Source organism: Myotis nattereri, assembly GCF_964212035.1.
Source record: "Myotis nattereri genome assembly, chromosome: 2".
Taxonomy (NCBI): domain Eukaryota; kingdom Metazoa; phylum Chordata; class Mammalia; order Chiroptera; family Vespertilionidae; genus Myotis; species Myotis nattereri.
This window is the reverse complement of record NC_138076.1, coordinates 211,629,969-211,648,361: the sequence shown is the minus strand read 5'-3', so window position 1 is coordinate 211,648,361 and position 18,393 is coordinate 211,629,969. Positions and strand designations below refer to the sequence as shown.

The 18,393-nt window shown below is 56.9% G+C and overlaps 2 protein-coding genes across 3 annotated transcripts in view; one reads left to right on the top strand and one right to left on the bottom strand.

Moving 5' to 3' along the window:
• The first annotated feature begins 2,688 nt into the window (after positions 1-2,688).
• Positions 2,689-11,434, top strand: POLR3H (RNA polymerase III subunit H). 2 transcript variants are annotated; one of them, XM_081083444.1, is made up of 7 exons: positions 2,689-2,732; positions 2,852-3,134; positions 6,326-6,422; positions 8,116-8,202; positions 8,728-8,791; positions 10,118-10,319; positions 11,138-11,434. In XM_081083444.1, the coding sequence occupies exons 2-7, from the start codon at positions 3,024-3,026 to the stop codon at positions 11,189-11,191; spliced, it is 615 nt and encodes a 204-aa protein (XP_080939570.1). In that variant the 5' UTR covers positions 2,689-2,732; positions 2,852-3,023; the 3' UTR covers positions 11,192-11,434. The 2 variants fall into 2 exon arrangements, with proteins under 2 accessions (XP_080939570.1, XP_080939571.1); XM_081083445.1 differs by having other exon boundaries at positions 2,709-2,739.
• A 1,024-nt stretch (positions 11,435-12,458) lies between these two features.
• Positions 12,459-18,393, bottom strand: part of ACO2 (aconitase 2) — a 41,952-nt gene continuing 36,017 nt past the window's right edge. The window contains exons 11-18 of the mRNA XM_081083443.1: positions 18,273-18,346; positions 17,702-17,813; positions 15,777-15,899; positions 15,469-15,624; positions 14,464-14,655; positions 13,897-14,029; positions 13,289-13,410; positions 12,459-12,937 (exon numbers count right to left, since the gene is read on the bottom strand). Of these exons, the coding sequence (XP_080939569.1) occupies positions 12,803-12,937; positions 13,289-13,410; positions 13,897-14,029; positions 14,464-14,655; positions 15,469-15,624; positions 15,777-15,899; positions 17,702-17,813; positions 18,273-18,346 (1,047 nt within the window). The 3' untranslated portion in view covers positions 12,459-12,802. The remainder of the gene's footprint in view (positions 12,938-13,288; positions 13,411-13,896; positions 14,030-14,463; positions 14,656-15,468; positions 15,625-15,776; positions 15,900-17,701; positions 17,814-18,272; positions 18,347-18,393) is intronic.

Here is an 18,393-nt window from a genome sequence, read left to right as displayed (position 1 = left end):
CCAACCCCTCTGAGCTGAAGTTGGGCCAGGGGCCTACTTCTTTCCCATTGGATCTCCAACAGCTAGACAGTATTTTGAAAGAATGAATGAATGAGAAAGGCATTGCATTCGTTTTTGTTTTTGTTTTGGGGGAGAGAGAGAGACAGAGAGACAGAGAAACAGATAGAGAGGAAGAAACATCTGTTTGTTATTCCACTTAGTTACGCATTCATTGGTTGATTCTCGTATGTGCCCTGACCGGAATCAAACCCACCATCGTGGTGATTCAGGACAACACTCTAACCAACTGAGCTCCCTGGCCAGGGCCTGGGTTTTAATGGATGAATAAAAGTTTTCCAGGTAAAGGCGTGATGGAGGCAGGGCTATAAAAGAGCTGGGTCCGTCTTGGGGCTGGAGAACAGGAGGGAGGTGAGGTTGGAGAGGAAGGCTGGGTTCAAGCCAGACGTTTCTGTGTGGGTAAAGGATATTCATGAGGAAGGCGTCTGTGACAGTGGCAGCTGCTTGCAGGAGAGAATAAGGCTGGGAGCTGGGAATGTGGCTAAGCTCCAGGGGAATAATGAAGAGGACTGAACCAGGGCAGTAGCTGTGGGAATAGAATGAAGGGGGAAGATTTGAGAGAAATAATATGATCTCCTAAACACTTTTAGTGAATGCCTCCTCGGAAAGATGGTAGGGGATTGTGGGCATAAAAAGCAGAAGTAGCATTTCCCCCTGCCTTCAAGTAGCTCAAATCCTAGGAGAGGCAGACAGACTTATGCCGGAAGCAGGTCCATCCTTGCTGCTTGACACAGTCGCTGCAGGGAAGAAACATCTGCACAGCATATGTTTCAAGGGACCTGGCGTATATGGCATACTGTTCTTAATATGTTTGCTCCCCTTCTTGGCGCTATGTGTTTTAACCAAGGTCACCTCTCCGAGAGAAAGGTTGTTCCCCCAGGTAGGGATTTTCCCCTGAAGTTAGGAAGGGAATAAAACCCCTTAACTAAGTGCCAGGCGGGTAGTTAATCACTTTACGAACAATCACACTTAAGCTAGATAATCTTTACTCCCAGGAATGGAGATAAGAAACGTCCTAACCTTTGGAATAGAAATTGATAGGATTAAAATCAAATGGTATAAATACAGATGTAATAAGACAATAAAACACAGAACCTGGCTGGAGATCCTGGCTAGAACCTGGCTAGAGAACCTGGCTAGGCTGCTGATCAACTGAACTCTGTTTCCATGTCATTCCTTCTTCGCCGACTCCGTCCACACCTTTGGGAACCCCTGGACCTGCTGGGGTTGGACCTCAACAGACTTATACATAAAAATATGGATGCAGGGAAGGTCAAATTCAGTACCACTGCCACCGTCTCATAGAGAGAGCTCTATATGTGTAAAATCAGCAAATGAATGTATTATGCATTTCTGAGTGCGCCTGTCACCTACCCCAACGCTCTTTGTAAGTTCTCAAATTTTTATTTGGTTAGAACACACTACAGTCTATTTCCACAACCTACCAACCTTAGAGGCAGTATAGTGTAGAGCAGGAGTGGGGAACATCTGGCCCTTGGGCTGTAGAAGGCCCTCAAAATAATTTGGTCTGGCCCTGCCAAGTCATTAGGGGTGAGTTGATTAAATGTTTGACCAAAATATAAAAGGCTGATTTTTAAGTTGATACTTTTGTATGGCCTGGGAATGATGTTATAAATATCCAATGGTCCTTGACAGAAAAAAGATTCCCCACCCCTGGAGAGGTTTAGACTTAGCAGCCCCTGATTTTGGACAAGTGATTGAATTCTCTTAGCCCAAGCCCAAGTTAGCCATCAGATCAAGACGAAGGAGACTGGAACGTGGGGGAAAGAGAAGGTGGAGGTGTGGGTGTGAGCAAGAAGGTCCATTAGGGCCTTGTGAGCTACCATAAGGCTTTGGACTTTATTATTAGTCCAGTGAGAAGCTCTGAGGTGGGTTTTTGGTCCCAATATATTACCACTTTTCAATTGAGATGTAATCGGACTATAATAAATGCAAAGACCCTAAGTGTTGAGTTCCATGAGTTTTGAGAATTGTATATATCTGTATAATCACCACCTAAAAGAAGACACATCATTTCTTTTTCTTTAATTATTTCAGAGAGGAGGGGAGAGGGAGAGAGAGATAGAAACATCAATGATGAGAGAGAACCATTGATCTGCTGCCTCCTGCACATCCTGTACTGGGGATCTAACCCGCAACCCGGGCATGTGCCCTTGACCGGAATTGAACCCGGGACCCTTCCGTCCGCAGGCCAACGCTCTATCCACTGAGCCAAACCGGTAGGGCAAGACACATCATTTCTATCACCCCAGAACGGTCCTGCCTGTCTCTTTCCAGTCAATTCTCCCCGTGTCCAGAGTTCTGAAGGGTCTAAGTAGTATATTGTGTTTGCGTTTTGAAGGGATCACTCTGGCTACAGAGCAGAAGACAGCCTGAGACCAGCAAGGAGTATGGCACTGGCACGAACTGGTTGCACTGAGGTCGCCTAGCAACCAGAGAGCGTGGTGCAAGGGTTGACAGTTCAGCGTGGGGGAAGGCGGTATAGGCCCCGCCCCATCCCATCTAGGCCCCGCCTCACCCCGCTCCGCGAAGGAGCCAGTAGGCAGCGCCGCCCCACGTCGAGGGGCGGGCACAGGCTTCTTATTGGTCGGTTTTCCGGAAGCCATAGGATTCGGAATCTCGCCAGAAGTCGTGCGACCGCCGGCTGCGTGTGGGTGCGTGGTGCGTGGCGGCGGCGCGTGGCGTGTGGTTGGGAGTCGGGGCGGCGCGGCGGGGGCTCACTTCACGTCGGACGGAGTTCCCCTCGCGCTGAGCCTGTTTCCTCCCTTTGCAGTAGCGGACCATGCCCCGCACGGGACACCGCAGCCCCCACCGCACAGCCATATTGCCGGCCGGAGGGTTGTCGCAGCGCCTGGGACCGCACGGAAGGGGCTCGGGAACCCCACAGCCCCAGGCCCAGGTGCGCGACTGACCCTCCCGTCCCAGAGCCCGCAGCGCAGGCCAGGATGTTCGTCTTGGTGGAGATGGTGGACACTGTGCGGATCCCCCCGTGGCAGTTTGAGAGGAAGCTCAACGACTCCATTGCCGAGGAACTGAATAAGAAGTTGGCCAACAAGGTACTGGGCCGCCGGGGTCGCGGGTGAGCCCAGGCGCGGGAGGCCCGCACCGCCCACCCGCGTGCCGCGGGCCTGGCCTCGGTCATGCCAGACTCTGGCCTTGGGCAAGAAGCTTCTCTTAGAACTCGGTTTTCTCACCTGTACGTGGCAGTCCTTATTCCACAAGGATGTCGGAGGGAACCAAAAGGAAGTCTGGTTTGAGAAAGGCCCCTGTAACTGCCAAGTGCGAAATGCCACACTTCCCAAGTTACTTTGCAATCTTGGGTTCACACTCTGGGCCTCGGGTTCCTTTTGTAAAATCGAAATAATAATTGCTGCCCCGGCCGGTATAGCTCAGTGGTTGAGCATCGACCTTTGAACCAGGAGGTCACCGGTGGATTCCTGGTCAGGGCACATGGCTCGGTTGTGATCTCCATCCCCGTTCGGGGCGTGCAGGAGGCAGCCTGTCAATGATTCATCATTGATGTTTCTCTCCCTCTCTCCCTCTCCCTTCATCTCTGAAATCAATAAAAATGTATTTAAAAAAATAATAATTTCTGTCCAACCATGCATTGTTTTTGTGAAGATGGATGGTCAGGAGGTTTATCCATTAATTTTTTAAAAAATATTTTTATTGATTTCAGAGAGGAAGGGAGAGGGAGAGAGAGATAGAAACATCAATGAGAGAGAACCATTGGTCGGCTGCCTCCTGCACGCCCCACACTGGGGATCGAGCCCACAACCCGGGCATGTGCCCTTGACCAGAATGGAACCTGGGACCCTTCAGTCCGCAGGCCGATGCTCTATCCATTGAGCCAAACCAGCCAGGGCTATCCATTAATTCTTGCAAAAATATGTTTGTGCACCTTCTGTGTGCCAGGCCTACGTGCCTTCGTGCCAGCTCGCCAGAGAGTTACTGCCTTTTCCGGAGTCACCCTCCCTCCTCAGTTACTCTGTGACATGTCACTCTTTCCTTCTTAGCACTTCAGTTTCTATGCTCTATTTTCTTATTTGTTTAGTGGGTTACGGTTTCTCTCTTTTCCTCTGCATGAGAGCAGGGACCTTTGTCTGCTTTCTCCCCCCAGTATCTCCCCCATATTAGGCAGAGCCTGGCATAGAGTAGATGTCCCATAATTGTCTGTTGATTGAAGGAATGACACAGACAAGGTTCTGCCCTGAATGAGCGGGTCCCACAGTGGAGTGTGATGACAAGTTGAGGAAAAGGCTGTGAAGGACAGGTGTTCTCAGCCTGTGGAAGAAAGGAACTTCTCCAGTGAGGGAGGCAAGCTGCTTTGTTAGGGAGAGGAGGAGCTAGCTAGAGGATTCCTTTTCTGTGGGGAGCGGGGCTGCCCCAGCGGAGAGCTGTGCAGAAAGAGGAAACAGCATGTGACCTTTGCAGGGAATATTGTACCTTCATGGCGTGGAGGAGGCTGGTATGGCCTGGGCAGGGGCGAGCCCGCACAGGGCCTGTAGGACTTCATGGGCTATTGGTGTTCATCTGTGGAACAGCAGGTGGGGAGGAGCCAGCACGGGGAAGACTGGCTGGCTTTAGACAGAAAGCAAGTCCCTTCCATAGAGGCTGAGCTCACAGAAGGGGTGTGCAGATCTAGGGAGTTGGTGGTGGTGGCGAGAACTCATGGAGTCCTTGGTGGATGGCTTCTGGTTACTTTGTGATGTAGAAAGCCATGGGCCCGTGGGGGATCATCGTGGAGAGCAGGTGTGCAAAGCCCAAGAATGGAGCACAGTCCCTTTGTGGCATGGGTCCTTTAGTGACCTGTTGAGACAAGTCTCTCTTTCTGTTTTTAAAATATGTTTTTATTGATTTTTAGAGATAGAGGAAGGGAGAGAAAGAAACATCATTATGAGAGAGAAGCATTGATTGCATGCCCCCTACTGGGGTCCAGCTTGTAACCCAGGCATGTGCCCTGACTGGGAATTGAACTGGTAACCTTTAGGTGCATGGCACAGCGCTCAACCAACTGAGCCACACCAGCCAGGGTGAGACAAGTCTTTATATTCATATATATATATATATATATATATATATATATATATACACACACACACACATACACACATATATATATATATTTAAAAAAATTCTTTATTGTTGAAAAAAATGTATATATATATATTTAAATATATTTTTATTGATTTCAGAGAGGAAGGGAGAGTGAGTTAGAAACATCAGTGTTGAGAGAGAATCATTGATCGGCTGCCTCCTGCATGCCCCCTACTGGGGGTTGAGCCTGCACCCAGACATGTGCCCTTGACCGGAATCGAATCCGGGACCCTTCAGTCCTCAGGCCAACACTATCCACTGAGCCAAACTGGCTAAGGCTCTATATTTGAATCATTGATTCATTTGAGAGGAGGCCAAACAGAGAAGTTCATGGTCTGGCTGAGGGCGTAGAGCTTGTGCTGGACTCTGCCTCTCCGTGGTGAGGTCTGGCCAGGACTCTGAGCTCTCCGAGCTTCTTGCTAATCCTTGAACCATCCTGCAGGGTCTCTCATTGGGAGGTGATGGTGCTGGTGGCAGATTAGCAGACACCAAGCAAGCGGCCAGTTGTTTGGTGCACCATGGGGTGGGGATGGGCATGGGATGTTCTCTGCCCAGTCTTGGGACCTTGGCCACGTGTCACTGCCAGCCTCAGTCCCTGTGGCCTTGTCTGTGTATCTGAGACGCTGTGAGCAGAACGGAGATGAGTTGTGGTTCTGATGCTCACTGAGCCGTGAGCTCTAGCACGGCCTGGGGGACCTTGGGAAGCGTAGGTTTAACCAGGGGTTCCCCTACCACTGTCCCTGCTGGTAATAGTAGTGATCCTTGATTGAGTGTTATTCTAGCACGTGAGCCAGGTACTGGGTAGCGGTTTCCCATCCATTCTCACTCTCTATTTAACAAGCCTGCAACCTGGTATGTCCATTTTCGCAGACAGGGAACCAAGGCTCAGAGAGATGATCTTGGAGGTCCCACAGGGTGGCGCTGGCGTAACCTGGATCTGCCTTGTCACCAAAGGCCTGTTCTTTCCAGAGCTCCCCCTCCTTCTGAGGTTCCTTATCTGTGCTTACTATAGGCAGGACCCCAACTCGTCTCCAGCTGTAAAACGGGGTGATTATACCTGCCTTGAGGTGGTGGGCCTCAAAAGACACAGCCTGGAGCTGGGCCTCGGGTCATTGAGTGTGTGTGTGTGTGTGTACATTGGTGCACATAGGTCGTGTACAACGTGGGACTCTGCATCTGTCTGTTCGACATCACCAAGCTGGAGGATGCCTACGTGTTTCCCGGGGATGGTGCGTCGCACACCAAAGGTGGGTACCCTCTTCTCCGGGGGCATTGGCTCTCGTGAGGCTCAGCTGTCGGGGGTAGGAGTCCTGGTCTGGCGGTGGGAGGCCTGGGCCTAGTCCTGACTGCCAGGAATTGACTGGTGGGCAGACTCCTCTCTGGGCCTCAGTTTCCTCATCTGTAAGAAATTCTCAAGGCCTCGCGCGCCATCCATGTTGGAGCATGGGCCAGCACTTCAGCCTTCGAGGCGGAGTACATCCATCGCACAATAGGCTGCAGTGTTCCCAGTCATCTCTTGCCTCTGGAGGTTCACCATGTGCCTTTGGATGTGGTTGCTCCAGATGGAGCTCCCTGGGCACAGGATCGTATTGTTCTGCCCCCCCCCCCCCCCCCCCGCCCCGTAAGTGCAGTGCCCAAGCCGGCCTGGCACAGGCTTGGTAGAGGCTCCCTGGGGATTTAGTGAGCTGAACTGATGTTGTGTCGTGTGGGGGACGGGGTTTTTCCATCCCGTGGGTGAGTGACCCTTGGCTGCCCTCATTTGCTCTCCGTGAGGTCAGATGAGGACCATACATCTTCATGATGGCTTAGATGTCCGTTTGCCTCCTCACACACAGGGACCTCCTCACACACAGGGACCTCCTCACACACAGGGACCTCCTCACACACAGGGACCTCCTCACACACAGGGACCTCCTCACACACAGGGACCTCCTCACACACAGGGACCTCCTCACACACAGGGAGGGGTTGCCTGCTGCCCCCTCTCCTTCCCCCAAGCCTTCCTGCCCCGTGGAGCCTCAAGGAGGCAGCCTGGCAGAGAGCTGGGGGCACGTGGGCCTTGCTGTCCCTTGGCAGCTGAGGGTGCTGGTGGCAGAAGCCTGTGTTCAGGGATTAAACCTGTCTGAGGAAGGCAGATTCAGCCACATGGTCCTGTCTGGTGGTCCAGAAAGACTTGGAGTCTCCCCATGGCAGAACAAGGCAGAATAGCTGTGTGACTGGGCAATAGTGTGACAGCTGACTCGGTGAGACTGAGATCATCACTCAGTGGCCAGCAGGGGGCACCCTCATACTTACATTTTAGCCCTGGGTGGTCAGGCCAGTGTGGATGCGGCCCCCCCCCCCCCCCATTCAGTGCTTTAAGCGGGGGCAGGCGTGGCAAGGTGATGGCTTCTGCCAGGGCCTGGCTTGCAGTCCGGCGAATGCGGGCCTCCTCGGACAGGGCACGGGACCCACAGAAGCATGCATGCAAGGTTATCGGGTCTGTCCCCCCTCCTTAATCGCAGGGCGCTTGGAGCATCTCAGGCCAGAGCTGTGCCTGGGGCACACTTCACCAGTCAGGGAGCCTGTGCCAGGTGCTCCTGCCCTTTTAGAACTTAAAGGAGAGAGCCTGGAGGAAGGTTGGAATTGACTTTGTTGTCATTGGCCCAGAATCGGCTGCCACTAGAGGGACTCAGGTGTGACTCATCTGATGGATTTGGGAGCCAGTCTCAGATCCAGGGCCACTGCTGCTGGCCTCTTAGGAGGCCCAAGCGGGGACCTCGCACGGGACGGCGTGAGGTCCCTCTGACTCAGCTGTGGGGCCTGGGCCCACAGGGGACTCCTGCGTGGACTGCTGGGCAGGCTCCCGGAGCAGCTACGGGGCTCCGAGTCAGGTGCTGGCGAATGGGGCCGCCCGGGTTGAAGCCGCCGTTCCTCACGTGCCTGCTCTCTCCTTCCCAGTTCATTTCCGCTACGTGGTGTTCCATCCGTTCCTGGACGAGATTCTGATCGGAAAGATCAAAGGCTGCAGCCCCGAGGGAGTGCACGGTAACGGCGGCCCTGACTCCTCAGACGACACCTGGGAGCACGGGAAGGGGGGGACAGAGGCTGGGGCAGTGGCCAGGCCAGATGGCTTCCCTTTAGCTTCAGTGCTGGGCCCCGTGGCCAGGGGAGGGTCAGATATCGAAGCAGAATTTTACCGGGGTGAGCAAGAATATTCAGCCCCCTCCTGCGTTCATGTAGCGGCGAGGACCTCAGCGCTGTGAGCTTCACCGTGAGGCCGGACCTCAGGGGGTCCTGGAGCAGGCGGAGGTGACTCAGGGTGGTCAGCACCCACTGGTCCATGTCGTGTGTGGTGTCCACCTCAGGTTTTGGTGGCTGCTCAGGGTGTGTGAGTGGTATAGGCAGAGGCCCGCGTGGGACTCCGAGGTGGCGGGGGGGGGGGTGGGCAGATTTCCATGATGACATCTGCCCCGTAGGCAGCACACAGTAAGGGGCTTGCCTCTTGAGTTTCCAGAGCCCTCAGTGTTGACCTGTCCATGGTAAGCCCCTGTCCCTGGCTGTCACTTCCAGTCTCTCTAGGGTTCTTCGAGGACATCCTCATCCCCCCCGAGTCTCTGCAGCAGCCAGCCAAGTTGTATCCTTCCAGTGTTAAAGCTCGGGCCTCTGAAAGACGGTCCTCACTCCAGGCTGTGGCTGGGTTTTGGGATCTGCAGCTGCCGGCCTCCGCCCACCCCGCCAGCTGTGCTTGTGTTCTGGAAGCACCGACCTGCCTGTGCTTCCCCACTGACCCTGATGCCCCATGCTTGTGCCTCTGTCTGGGCTGCCCGGCCTGGCTGTGTAGGTTGTAGGCAGGGATACTGCCACTTCCGGTGCACTTGGCTTAGGTTGTCCCTGCAGGAATCATCTCAAAGATGATTTCCCTTGAGAGCTTTGCCCTGACTGGCTCCTCTCCCCTCCTCTGGTCTGTAAGTGGTAGCATCAGCCTGCACGTGAGGGCTTGACTGAGGGTCCTGGCTGGGTTGTTGCACTGCAGGTGTCTGTTTCTGTGCATCCTCACTGAAGGGACCCCACTGCTCACTGGGAGGGACCCCATCCTGTCATGACTGTACCCATGATGCCCAGTGCAGGACCTGGCACAGGAGCGGCAGGGCCACTAGCCGCCACTAGAGGGCAGTGTGGCTCCAGTGTGGGCTCCTTTGGGAGAACCGGCTGGCTGCCCTCCCTGGTTCAGCAGAGCTCTGGCAGCGCCAGGGTCAAGGTCTGTGTGTGATTCCAGAATTTGTCAGAAAACCTGACCCAGTCCTGCTGGTGCTCTCGCCAGCTGTGGGCCCTCAGGCACCTGACCTCCACCACCAACCCCTTGCACTGCCTGGTCAGTGTCCCAGGTGCGGATGGAGGGGTGTGAATGGAAAGGGGTGTGGACTTGCACGGTGCACAGAAGACAGGACAGCTTAGCTAACACAGGGATGACCAGTGTGTTTACCGCTTTACCACAGCCTGTGAGGGGGGCCTTGCTGCAGCCCCCATTTTATAGATGGAGACCCTGAGAGGGGGGCCTGACTCCAGGTCACAGCTAGCGGGTGGTGGGTTGATCCTGCACTTGGCAGTTGGCCTCAGAGGATGCACAGGCCGAGTTGGACCTGGCAGGGGGACCCCAGGCAGCAGCTGGCCATGGCCATTCCTGCTTGAGAGGCGAACTCCAACTCCGCCCTCAAGCCTCCTTCTTGCTTAGATGACCTGCAGAGCCTGTGGGTGCTTGGTGGGGGCCCCCAAGTTCCCAACCTGCTCCTGCTCCTCTCCTCGGGCCCAGACCTCACCACTTGCTCATGGGCCTGCCAGCCAGAATGAACTCATTCTGGGATTGGATTTTCGGGGGAGGGGGGAGGTTCTGTGGGAGGAACCCCCAACCCTCTGGAACTCCCCAGGGTCCGGTTGTTGCCTTGACCTGCACCCCGCCCAGCGACGATGCCGAGCAGGTGTGGGTGTGGGAGTATGAGACGGAGGAAGGAGCACACGACCTGTACATGGACACGGGCGAGGAGATCCGCTTCCGGGTGGTGGATGAGAGCTTCGTGGACACGTCCCCCACCGGGCCCAGCTCCGCCGAGGTGGCCTCTACCAGCGAGGAGCCGCCGAAGAAGGAGGCCCCGTACACGCTTGTGGTGAGATGGCGTGTGCTGCCGAAACCCTGGGGCCGTGGTGTGGGAGCCGCTTCTTTGCGTGGTGACTGGGGTCCCCCTCCTGGGGCCCCTCCCCCCGCAGGTCAGCGTGCACTCATGTCTCCCTGGGAGCTGGGTTTCTGTGGCTGGGCCCTGACCCTTGTGCGGAGTTGCAGGCCACGCGGTGCGAGGGACAGCCGAGCCCGATGACAAGGCCACTGATAATGGAAGAACCAAGGAGGGGACTTGGGAGGAGTCAGTCTCAAGAGTCTGGGTGGGGCTTCAGGGAGAGTGACCCTCAGGGCTGCTCCCAGCACGGGCCTGAGGTGATGGGTTCGTTTTGCCTTTTACCCTCATGAACTCAGTGAAAAAGTGGGTGTCAGGGCCTTCTGGGGTCATCAGCCCCAGGTTGTCCACTTTGGGGGCAGCTGTGTCTGTCGGAAACGCAGGTGGCCCCGGGCATCCTCCTACATGGATTTGGCTGCTGGGGCTCAAGGTCACCAGGCCTTTCTGGCGGGAAGAGACCACAGGTGGCTCGGGAGGGCACGCTCAGCACTCACCTGCGGTGCTTCTGGCCGGGCCTGGGGACGAGGAAGGGTGTCTTACCCCAAGGCCTTGGGGCCAGGGCAGTGTCCTTAGTGAAGCAACGCTTTCCTTACAGGCCTTACACGTTGGGGCAGGAGGGGAGTCTGACTGTGTGTGCCCATGTGCCAGCTGGGAGCACTGGGCCTGCTGGGTACCCTGAACAAAGGGCTCCTTTTGCCTCCTGAGTTGGCTCAAGCCCTAAAGGTAGATGAAATGTGCCTGTTCTCCCCCCGCAGGGATCCATCAGTGAGCCGGGCCTGGGCCTCCTCTCCTGGTGGACGAGCAGCTAGCCCTGGTGCTGGACGTGGACCAGCCCAGTCCACAGGCCCTACCCCAGCCTCGGAAGGTGCCTGAGGACAGCAGCAGCCCAGATGCCGAGGGGCAGTCTGCAGTCTGCGGTAGGAGCTGCTGGTGGGGCCAGGAGTGCCCTGCCAGCTCGTCGCTGTCTGCCATCCTGGCCTTGCTCCCCCTCCCAGAAGTCCCGCTCTCAGGGACAGAGACTTTATTGAATAAACAATGGCAATGGCAGCTGAGGAGCCACCTGTCTCACTGGCTGCTGTACGACCTAAGGTCACCGAGTTGCCACAGCTTGGGACAGTATGTCCTCCCTTTTCAAATCACTTGTGGAGACGGCCCCCCACACATGGCAGGATTGGGGGCTGAGATCCAGGCTGCCGCAGGCCAGGCGTTGGGCCGGTTGAGCTTGGTGGCTCCCTGAGGTCACACAGGGAGCGAGAGGCTGGCCTGGGGTAGCTGCCCGGGGCCGTGGAGCCATCAGTTGCTGAGAAGAGTGAGGATTAAGGGACAAGCACCTTCCTTCCCACTAATGTGGCAGGTGGAGGCCATGGGCTTTGCTGGCTCCAGGTGAGGACTGGTGACCAGCTGTGTCATGGCCCTGTCTCCCATCCGTGTAGCAGGAAGCTCGGGGACAGCTGTCACTCTCAGACCATGGCCACCACAGGAACACCCTGTGGGTCTGCTGTGGCCCCAGATCCTGGCATGAAGGCAGGTACCATTGTTTATTCAGAACGGCTCTGCCACGTTCACCTACTTCTGGGACCAGGACACTGGTGTTGCAGTAAATCTAGGTGAAGGGGCCCCTGCCCTTGCCCTTTTGGCCACAAATGGCACCAGAGGTGTGGGTAGTGCCAGTGGGTGTGGCTCCAGGGGGAGGAGCAGCTGTGGAATAGGTGCCTGCCACTGCCTCCTGCCGAGGGCCAGGAGTGCGCCTGGACCAGCTGTGACCTGGGACAGGGTGGCCTGTGTCCACTTGTGTCTGGAGGACTGAAGGCCCAGCGGAAGGGGAGGCAGTGGTACCGGAGTCTGGCAGGTGCCGCCAGGGCCCTGGTTTTAGCTGCATCGGAGGGGAAGGGCTTTCCCTGGGAGGCCCACCTGGGAAGGAGGGAGAAGGGGGAGTCTGCTGGCTCGCGTCTGCTTCACTGCCGTGAGCGGTCCAGCTGTGGCTGATTACTGAGGGCCTCCACCAACCTTGGTGAAAAGAGCCCCCCAAACCCTGGAGTTGATAACAGCACAGACACCACCACGCACACAGGAACAGTCACTGAATGTGGGTTCTTATTTTCCTTGCAAGATCAAAAGGTTCTTTAAAATCCTTCAGCCACCAGTGAAATGATCAGACAGGAGAAAAACTTTACATAGGAGTCTTGTCATCAAAAATAAATACAGCTGCATGGAGGTGCTCAAGATCTGAACCAAACGGAAAACGGGAAGGCAGGTTAACAACCCTCCAACCATGGGCCGTCCGTGGGCTGAGGGAGGCGGGCAGGAGGCCTGGCCATGCCTTCTCCGTGCAGGAAGCCCAAGTGGGTCGGGTCAGATCTGCTTCTGGTGACATGCAGCACTCCACGGTGACGCGAGCGGAGTCTGAGGTGGGGCGGGACCTACTGCTGCAGCTCCTTCATCCTGTTGAGGGCACTGCCTGCACGGAACCACTCGATCTGGCCCTCGTTGAAGGTGTGGTTCAGGAGGATGGTCTCCTGGGAGCCGTTGGGGTGCTTGATGATGCATGTCAGGGGCTGCAAGAGAGGAGGTGGGTGTGGGTGGAGTGGCCCTTAGGCACATGGCCCTGGGTTCTGCTGGAGGGGCAGGGCACCGCCTGGGGCCTTGGGTGCCAGCAAGTGAACCACGTCCTAGGCCAGGTCTGGGCCGAGGCAGTGGTAAGACCTGAATAATACAACTCCTGCTCTCTGGGGGTTGCCTGGAGAATTTAAGGGCCCTTCCAGCTGCAACAAAGGCTCATGGGAAGAGGTGCAGGTGGGGCCAGGTGTAGGAAGGGAAGCAAGGTGGCTGCCCCCTGCAGGCCCCCCTCAGGAGGGCCCTTGGAGAGATGGGATGGCCAGCCTGTCCCCTTTCCCTGGCCCCCTGACCTTGCCAGGGGCAAAGTCCTTCAGGCCCTGGATGGTCAGCTTGTCCACGGGGTGAATCTTGTTGTAGTCGGCTGGGTCAGCGAAGGTGAGGGGCAGCAGGCCCTGCTTCTTCAGGTTGGTTTCTGGAAGGCAGAAAGCATGTTCAGTCCACATGGGCAGGGCCTGTCCCCCTTCTCTGCAGGAACCTCCCCAGCCAGAGAGCTGCTTTTCCTAAGTGCAGTCAGGGCTCTGGGAGACTCCCTAGCCCTGCCACCTGGGGACAGACCTGGGACAGTGACTACAAGGCCCAGGTCGGCTGCACTCCCAGCGATGCGCTGCCTCTCGCTAGGGTCCTACAGTGAGCGCTGGTGCTGTGTCTCTGTAAGCCTTCCTGGTGGACATTCACCAGCAGAAACCCTGCTGGCCATGTGGCCTGGATTTCAACTGTTTAGGTCCATAAGTCTGGAAGCAAGATCAGTGCTTGCCAGAGACTGGAAGTTGTGGGTGTCAGACTCAACATGAATCTGAAGGGGCAGAGGCTGGCGGGTGTGGAAACCAGGAGCCATGGGCACAGCCTAGAAACCAGGCACATGGCTCCAGACCCAACGCTGGGCCTGGCTCCAGCTCACCGTGGATCCTGGCGAAGCTCTTGGTGATGATGGCCCGACCCCCGAGGTGGCGAGGCTCCAGCGCCGCATGCTCCCGGCTTGAGCCCTCGCCATAGTTCTCGTCTCCAATCACCACCCACTGGATGCCATGTTTCTGTCAGGAGGGAGGAGTGAGGTATGAGGAAGAGGAGGACCTGGCCCCTGCCCACCCTGCCTCTGGGCTTCCTGAAGTTCACAGGTCATGGGACTGGAGAGGCCCCTCCTCACCTGCTCCCCAAGGACAGGTAAGTCGGAGGTGAGGCAGGCCCTGACCACAGTGGGCAAGGGGAGGCGCACCCCACCAAGGTGCGCAGCACAGAGGCAGGCTGGGTGGAGGCCAGTGTGGGAGCAGAGCCCAGAGCAGTGGGCGTTCAGTGGAGGTGACATACGTGGAGCTGCCTCCATGGCACTGGACATCGTTCAACTGCAAAGCTACTGGTGTGGGCTCCTGGATGGAGAACACCCCTCCCCTGGACCACCCACTCTGCCCCACCCAGCCATCAGGAGGTGCCAGGGACCCTGCTCCCCTGTGCCCACTGACTGACTGACCTTATAGTAGCGGGCAGTGTCAGGGACAGGACCAAACTCCTGGGTGACGGCATTGCGCACAGAGTTGGCCTTGCCATTTTCAATGTTGATGGCACCAATGAGCAAGTTGTTGGAGATGTTGTCCAGGTGCCCACGGAACTTGAGCCAGGGGCCGGCAGCGGAGATGTGGTCAGTGGTACACTTCCCTTTGACCTTGGGTGGGTGGGCAGAGAGGACAGAGGTTGGTGCATGGCCCTTGGCTGGCGGGTTAGGGGAGCCCTCTAGAGGCAGGCAGCAGACCCAGTGACAGCGAAGAGGTGCAGGATGTGTGGTTGCAGCCCTGGCATTGTCACCTGTGGGCAAACGGGCTCAGGCAAGGCTGTCAGCCACCCCTCAAAGGCCTTGGGAGTGAGATCTCCCGGAACGGACACTCAAAGGGGGCAGAGGCGAGTCAGGGCCGCCAGGTAGGTCTGCTCGCCATGCCTTCAGGCCGAGGCCCCAGGAGGAGAAAGAAGCCCAGGCTCACTGCTACCCGTGCCGCTGTCTGGAGACTCCCTAGTAAACAGCATCATGCGTATCTACCCTGGTGCGAGGCCTCAAGGCTGGTGTCTGCTCAGCTCCCGAACGCAGGCCACACCACCAGTGCCCAGTTTTGGGGACAGAGCAATCGACGGCTCCACTGAGGGGTGGAGACCCGCTGAGCTGGGTCACACGTGCCTTTCTTGCCCTCCCTGTGGGGCGTTCACTGCCCACCCACTGGAGGCGGCCCTCCCAGCAGCAGCCAGATGGCAGGAGCCCCAGCGGCTGCCCAGATCCAGCTCTGCCCGGCACAGGGCAGTTAAGGGGACACTGGGCTGCAGATGCCCTTGCTCCTCTGCAGCCAAACCTCCCTTCCCGCCCTCACCTTAACCTTGCCCTTCTCCTCCCCAGGCCCAGGGGAGCACACGTGGTTTCGTGGCCGTCCTGCCGGTCAGGAAAGGGTGCCTGGCAGGCTGGGGCTGTTCTCCTCGTTCCCACGTTGCTGACCTTGATCAGGATTTGAAGGTCCTCCAGGTCTTTGCCATCCCATTTTTCAAAAGGCTCCAGGAGCTGCAGACGCTGGCTGGTGGGGCTCACGTCCACCCGCTGCCCACTGCCGTCCTTGGGAGGGTGCTGGTAGGTGTCCTGCCCAGGGTCGAAATTCTGTGGGGCGACAGGGACGGGGGTGTTGAATCCTCAGGCCCCTCTCACAGGAGCAAGCTCCCTGTGCTGAAGCCCTTCCCTCCCAACGAACATAGTGCTTTACTGTCACGAACGGGGCCACCATGCCTGCCCAGGGCCCAGTGCCCGCTCACCGTGTGGGGAAGCTCGTCTGCATTCGGGGCCTCCAGCTTGAACTTCTTGCCATCCTTGCCCGTCAGGAAGTCAGTCTCTGGGTTGAACTTGAGGGTGCCAGCAATGGCCAGGGCTGTGACAATCTGAAATGGAGGCGGTCAGTTTGTCGGTTAACACTGAACGCCACTCCGGTCCCCCATCTCCAGCCAAAGCCAAATCAAAACGGAGCACAGCCCAGGAAATTTCCATGTCTCTGCAGGGGCCAGAGCTGCAGGAATAGCTCTGGGACCACCAGCCATCGGGTCTGCAGAGGCCTTGAACCCAGGGCAGGCTGGCCTTGACCATTCCCCACTGGGGTCTGGACCTCAGCGTCCTCCTCAGGGCAGGGCCAGCACTGCTGGGTATACTCTCCTCTCCCAGGTGTGCCACCCTGGACAGGGAGAGGCCCTGCTGTGATAAAAATGTCCCTCAGTGGAGCCCTAGCCAGTTTGGCCCAGTGGATAGAGTGTCAGCCTGTGGACTAAAGGCTCCTGGGGTCGATTCCAGTGAAGGGCACATGCCCAGATTGTGGGCATGTAGGAAGCAGCCAATCAATGACTCTCATCATTGATGTTTTTATCTCCCTTTCTCTCTGGAATCAACAAAAATATATTTTTAAAAACCCTATATAATAAAAGGCTAACATGCAAATCGACCGAACGGTGGAATGACTGGTCACTATGATGCGCACTGACCACCAGGGAGCAGACGCTCAATGCAGGAGCTGCCCCCTGGTGGTCAGTGCACTCCCACAGGGGAAATGCAGCACCAGAAGCTGGGCTCATGGCTGGCGAGCACTGCAGCAGCAGTGGCAGGAGCCTCTCCCACCTCCACAGCAGCGCTAAGGATGTCCAACGGCTCCCGGACTGCCAGAGGGTGCAGGACGGACTGAGGGTCTCCCCGAGTGCACAAATTTTGTGCACTGGCCTCTAGAGTGTGTGTGTGTGTGTGTGTGTATTTAGAAATGTCCCTAAGTAGGTAGCACACTGGAAACATGGAAGGTCACCTTGTTACTCATTTTTAGCAAAAAAAAAAACCCCAACAAAGTATTTCTCAAATACTTATTTTAAAAAGTCGAACCAGCCAGCATGACTCAGTGGTTGAGCGTCAACCTATGAACCAGGAGGTCACTGTTCAATTCCTGGTCAGGGCACATGCCTGGGGGTTGCAGGCTCAATCCCCAGTGTGGGGCATGCAGGAGGCAGCCAATCAGTGATTCTTTCTCATCATTGTTTCTATCTCTCCCTTCCTCTCTGAAATAAAAATATATTTTAAAAAAAGAAAAAGGCCCTGGCCGGTTTGGCCCAGTGGATAGAGCGTTGGCCTGTGGACTGGGGGGTCCCGGGGGTTTGATTCCGGTCGGGGGCGTGTGCCTTGGTTGCGGGCACATCCCCAGTGGGGGGTGTGCAGGGGGCTGTGTGCCAACAACGGCGGAGGCTGAACCCCCACCAAGTGCCTGGAGCACGAGGCTCATGCCATGTGCATCCTAAGGAGGCCTTGTCCAGCTGACAGCGCCCCTGCTTTCCGTGCTGCTCATGAATCCTGACAGGCTCCCAGGGCACAGAAAGTGGCCCCGCCAAGCCGAACGCTGGGTAGAGGCGTTTGTCCCAGTGTTAATTCCAAAGCTCCTGTTCGTGATCACAACTGTACTGAACAAGCACCTCTGACTCCTGGGACGGGAGGGGGCCAAGTGGGGGCATCAAGGGAGCACGATACTTGGTGCTGGCAAGGCCTGTGACCTTGGTTTCTGCTCCCATAACCACTTGCCCTTCACTGCCAACCCTCCTGGAGCAGGCCCGTGGGTCAGATGCCCTTGCCCCAAGCCCCATGTCCCTCTTCCTCCCTGACTGGCTGGGGGCAGGGCCCCAGAGCAATCCCAGGCAAGGGCCTGGCCAGGTCATCTCACCTCTGGGGATGTGACGAAGGCGTGGGTCTCGGGGTTTGCGTCATTGCGGCCTGTGAAGTTCCTGTTGTAGGAGGTGACGATGGTGTTCTTCTCCCCCTTCTTGATGTCCTTTCTGCCAGGTCAGAGGACAGGGTTAGGGGCGTCTGGCCTTGTCACCTGGCCCAGTCTGCCTACCTCTTGAGAAGGGGTAATAGAAGACCCTGAAACGAGCCTCCACTGTAGGACTCCCACAGACAGAGCAAGAGGGAACCTTGGGGCTCACAGGTTCACTTGAGACCAGAGGAAAGACAAAGGCAGAGCCAGACCAAGGCCTGACTCTGCCAACCTGGACACTTCCCCCTCAAATGGCTCTGTGGGGGCCCCGCTGTGTCCATGAGGATGAGGCCTCCTCGGCTTCAGTCAGGTGGCCACCCAGTCCCACTGCCGGGCTCTTCCTCTGTACTTCCAGCCCAACTTCCAGTCCTGCCTGAAGCTAGAGTCTCGTCTCCTTCCCAATGACATCTCCCCTCAACCTCTGGGGCTCCAAACCCCAGGACACAAGGGCCTACCCAACCAAAGACGTGCCTCTCACCTGTCCCACTGGCCGATGCAGGGGCCACAGGCGTTGGCCAGGACAATGCCGCCCACATCCCTCAGGACCTGTGCCTGTGGGGAGAGAGGACAGGCGTGATCGGGCAGGGAAAGGTGGCTCA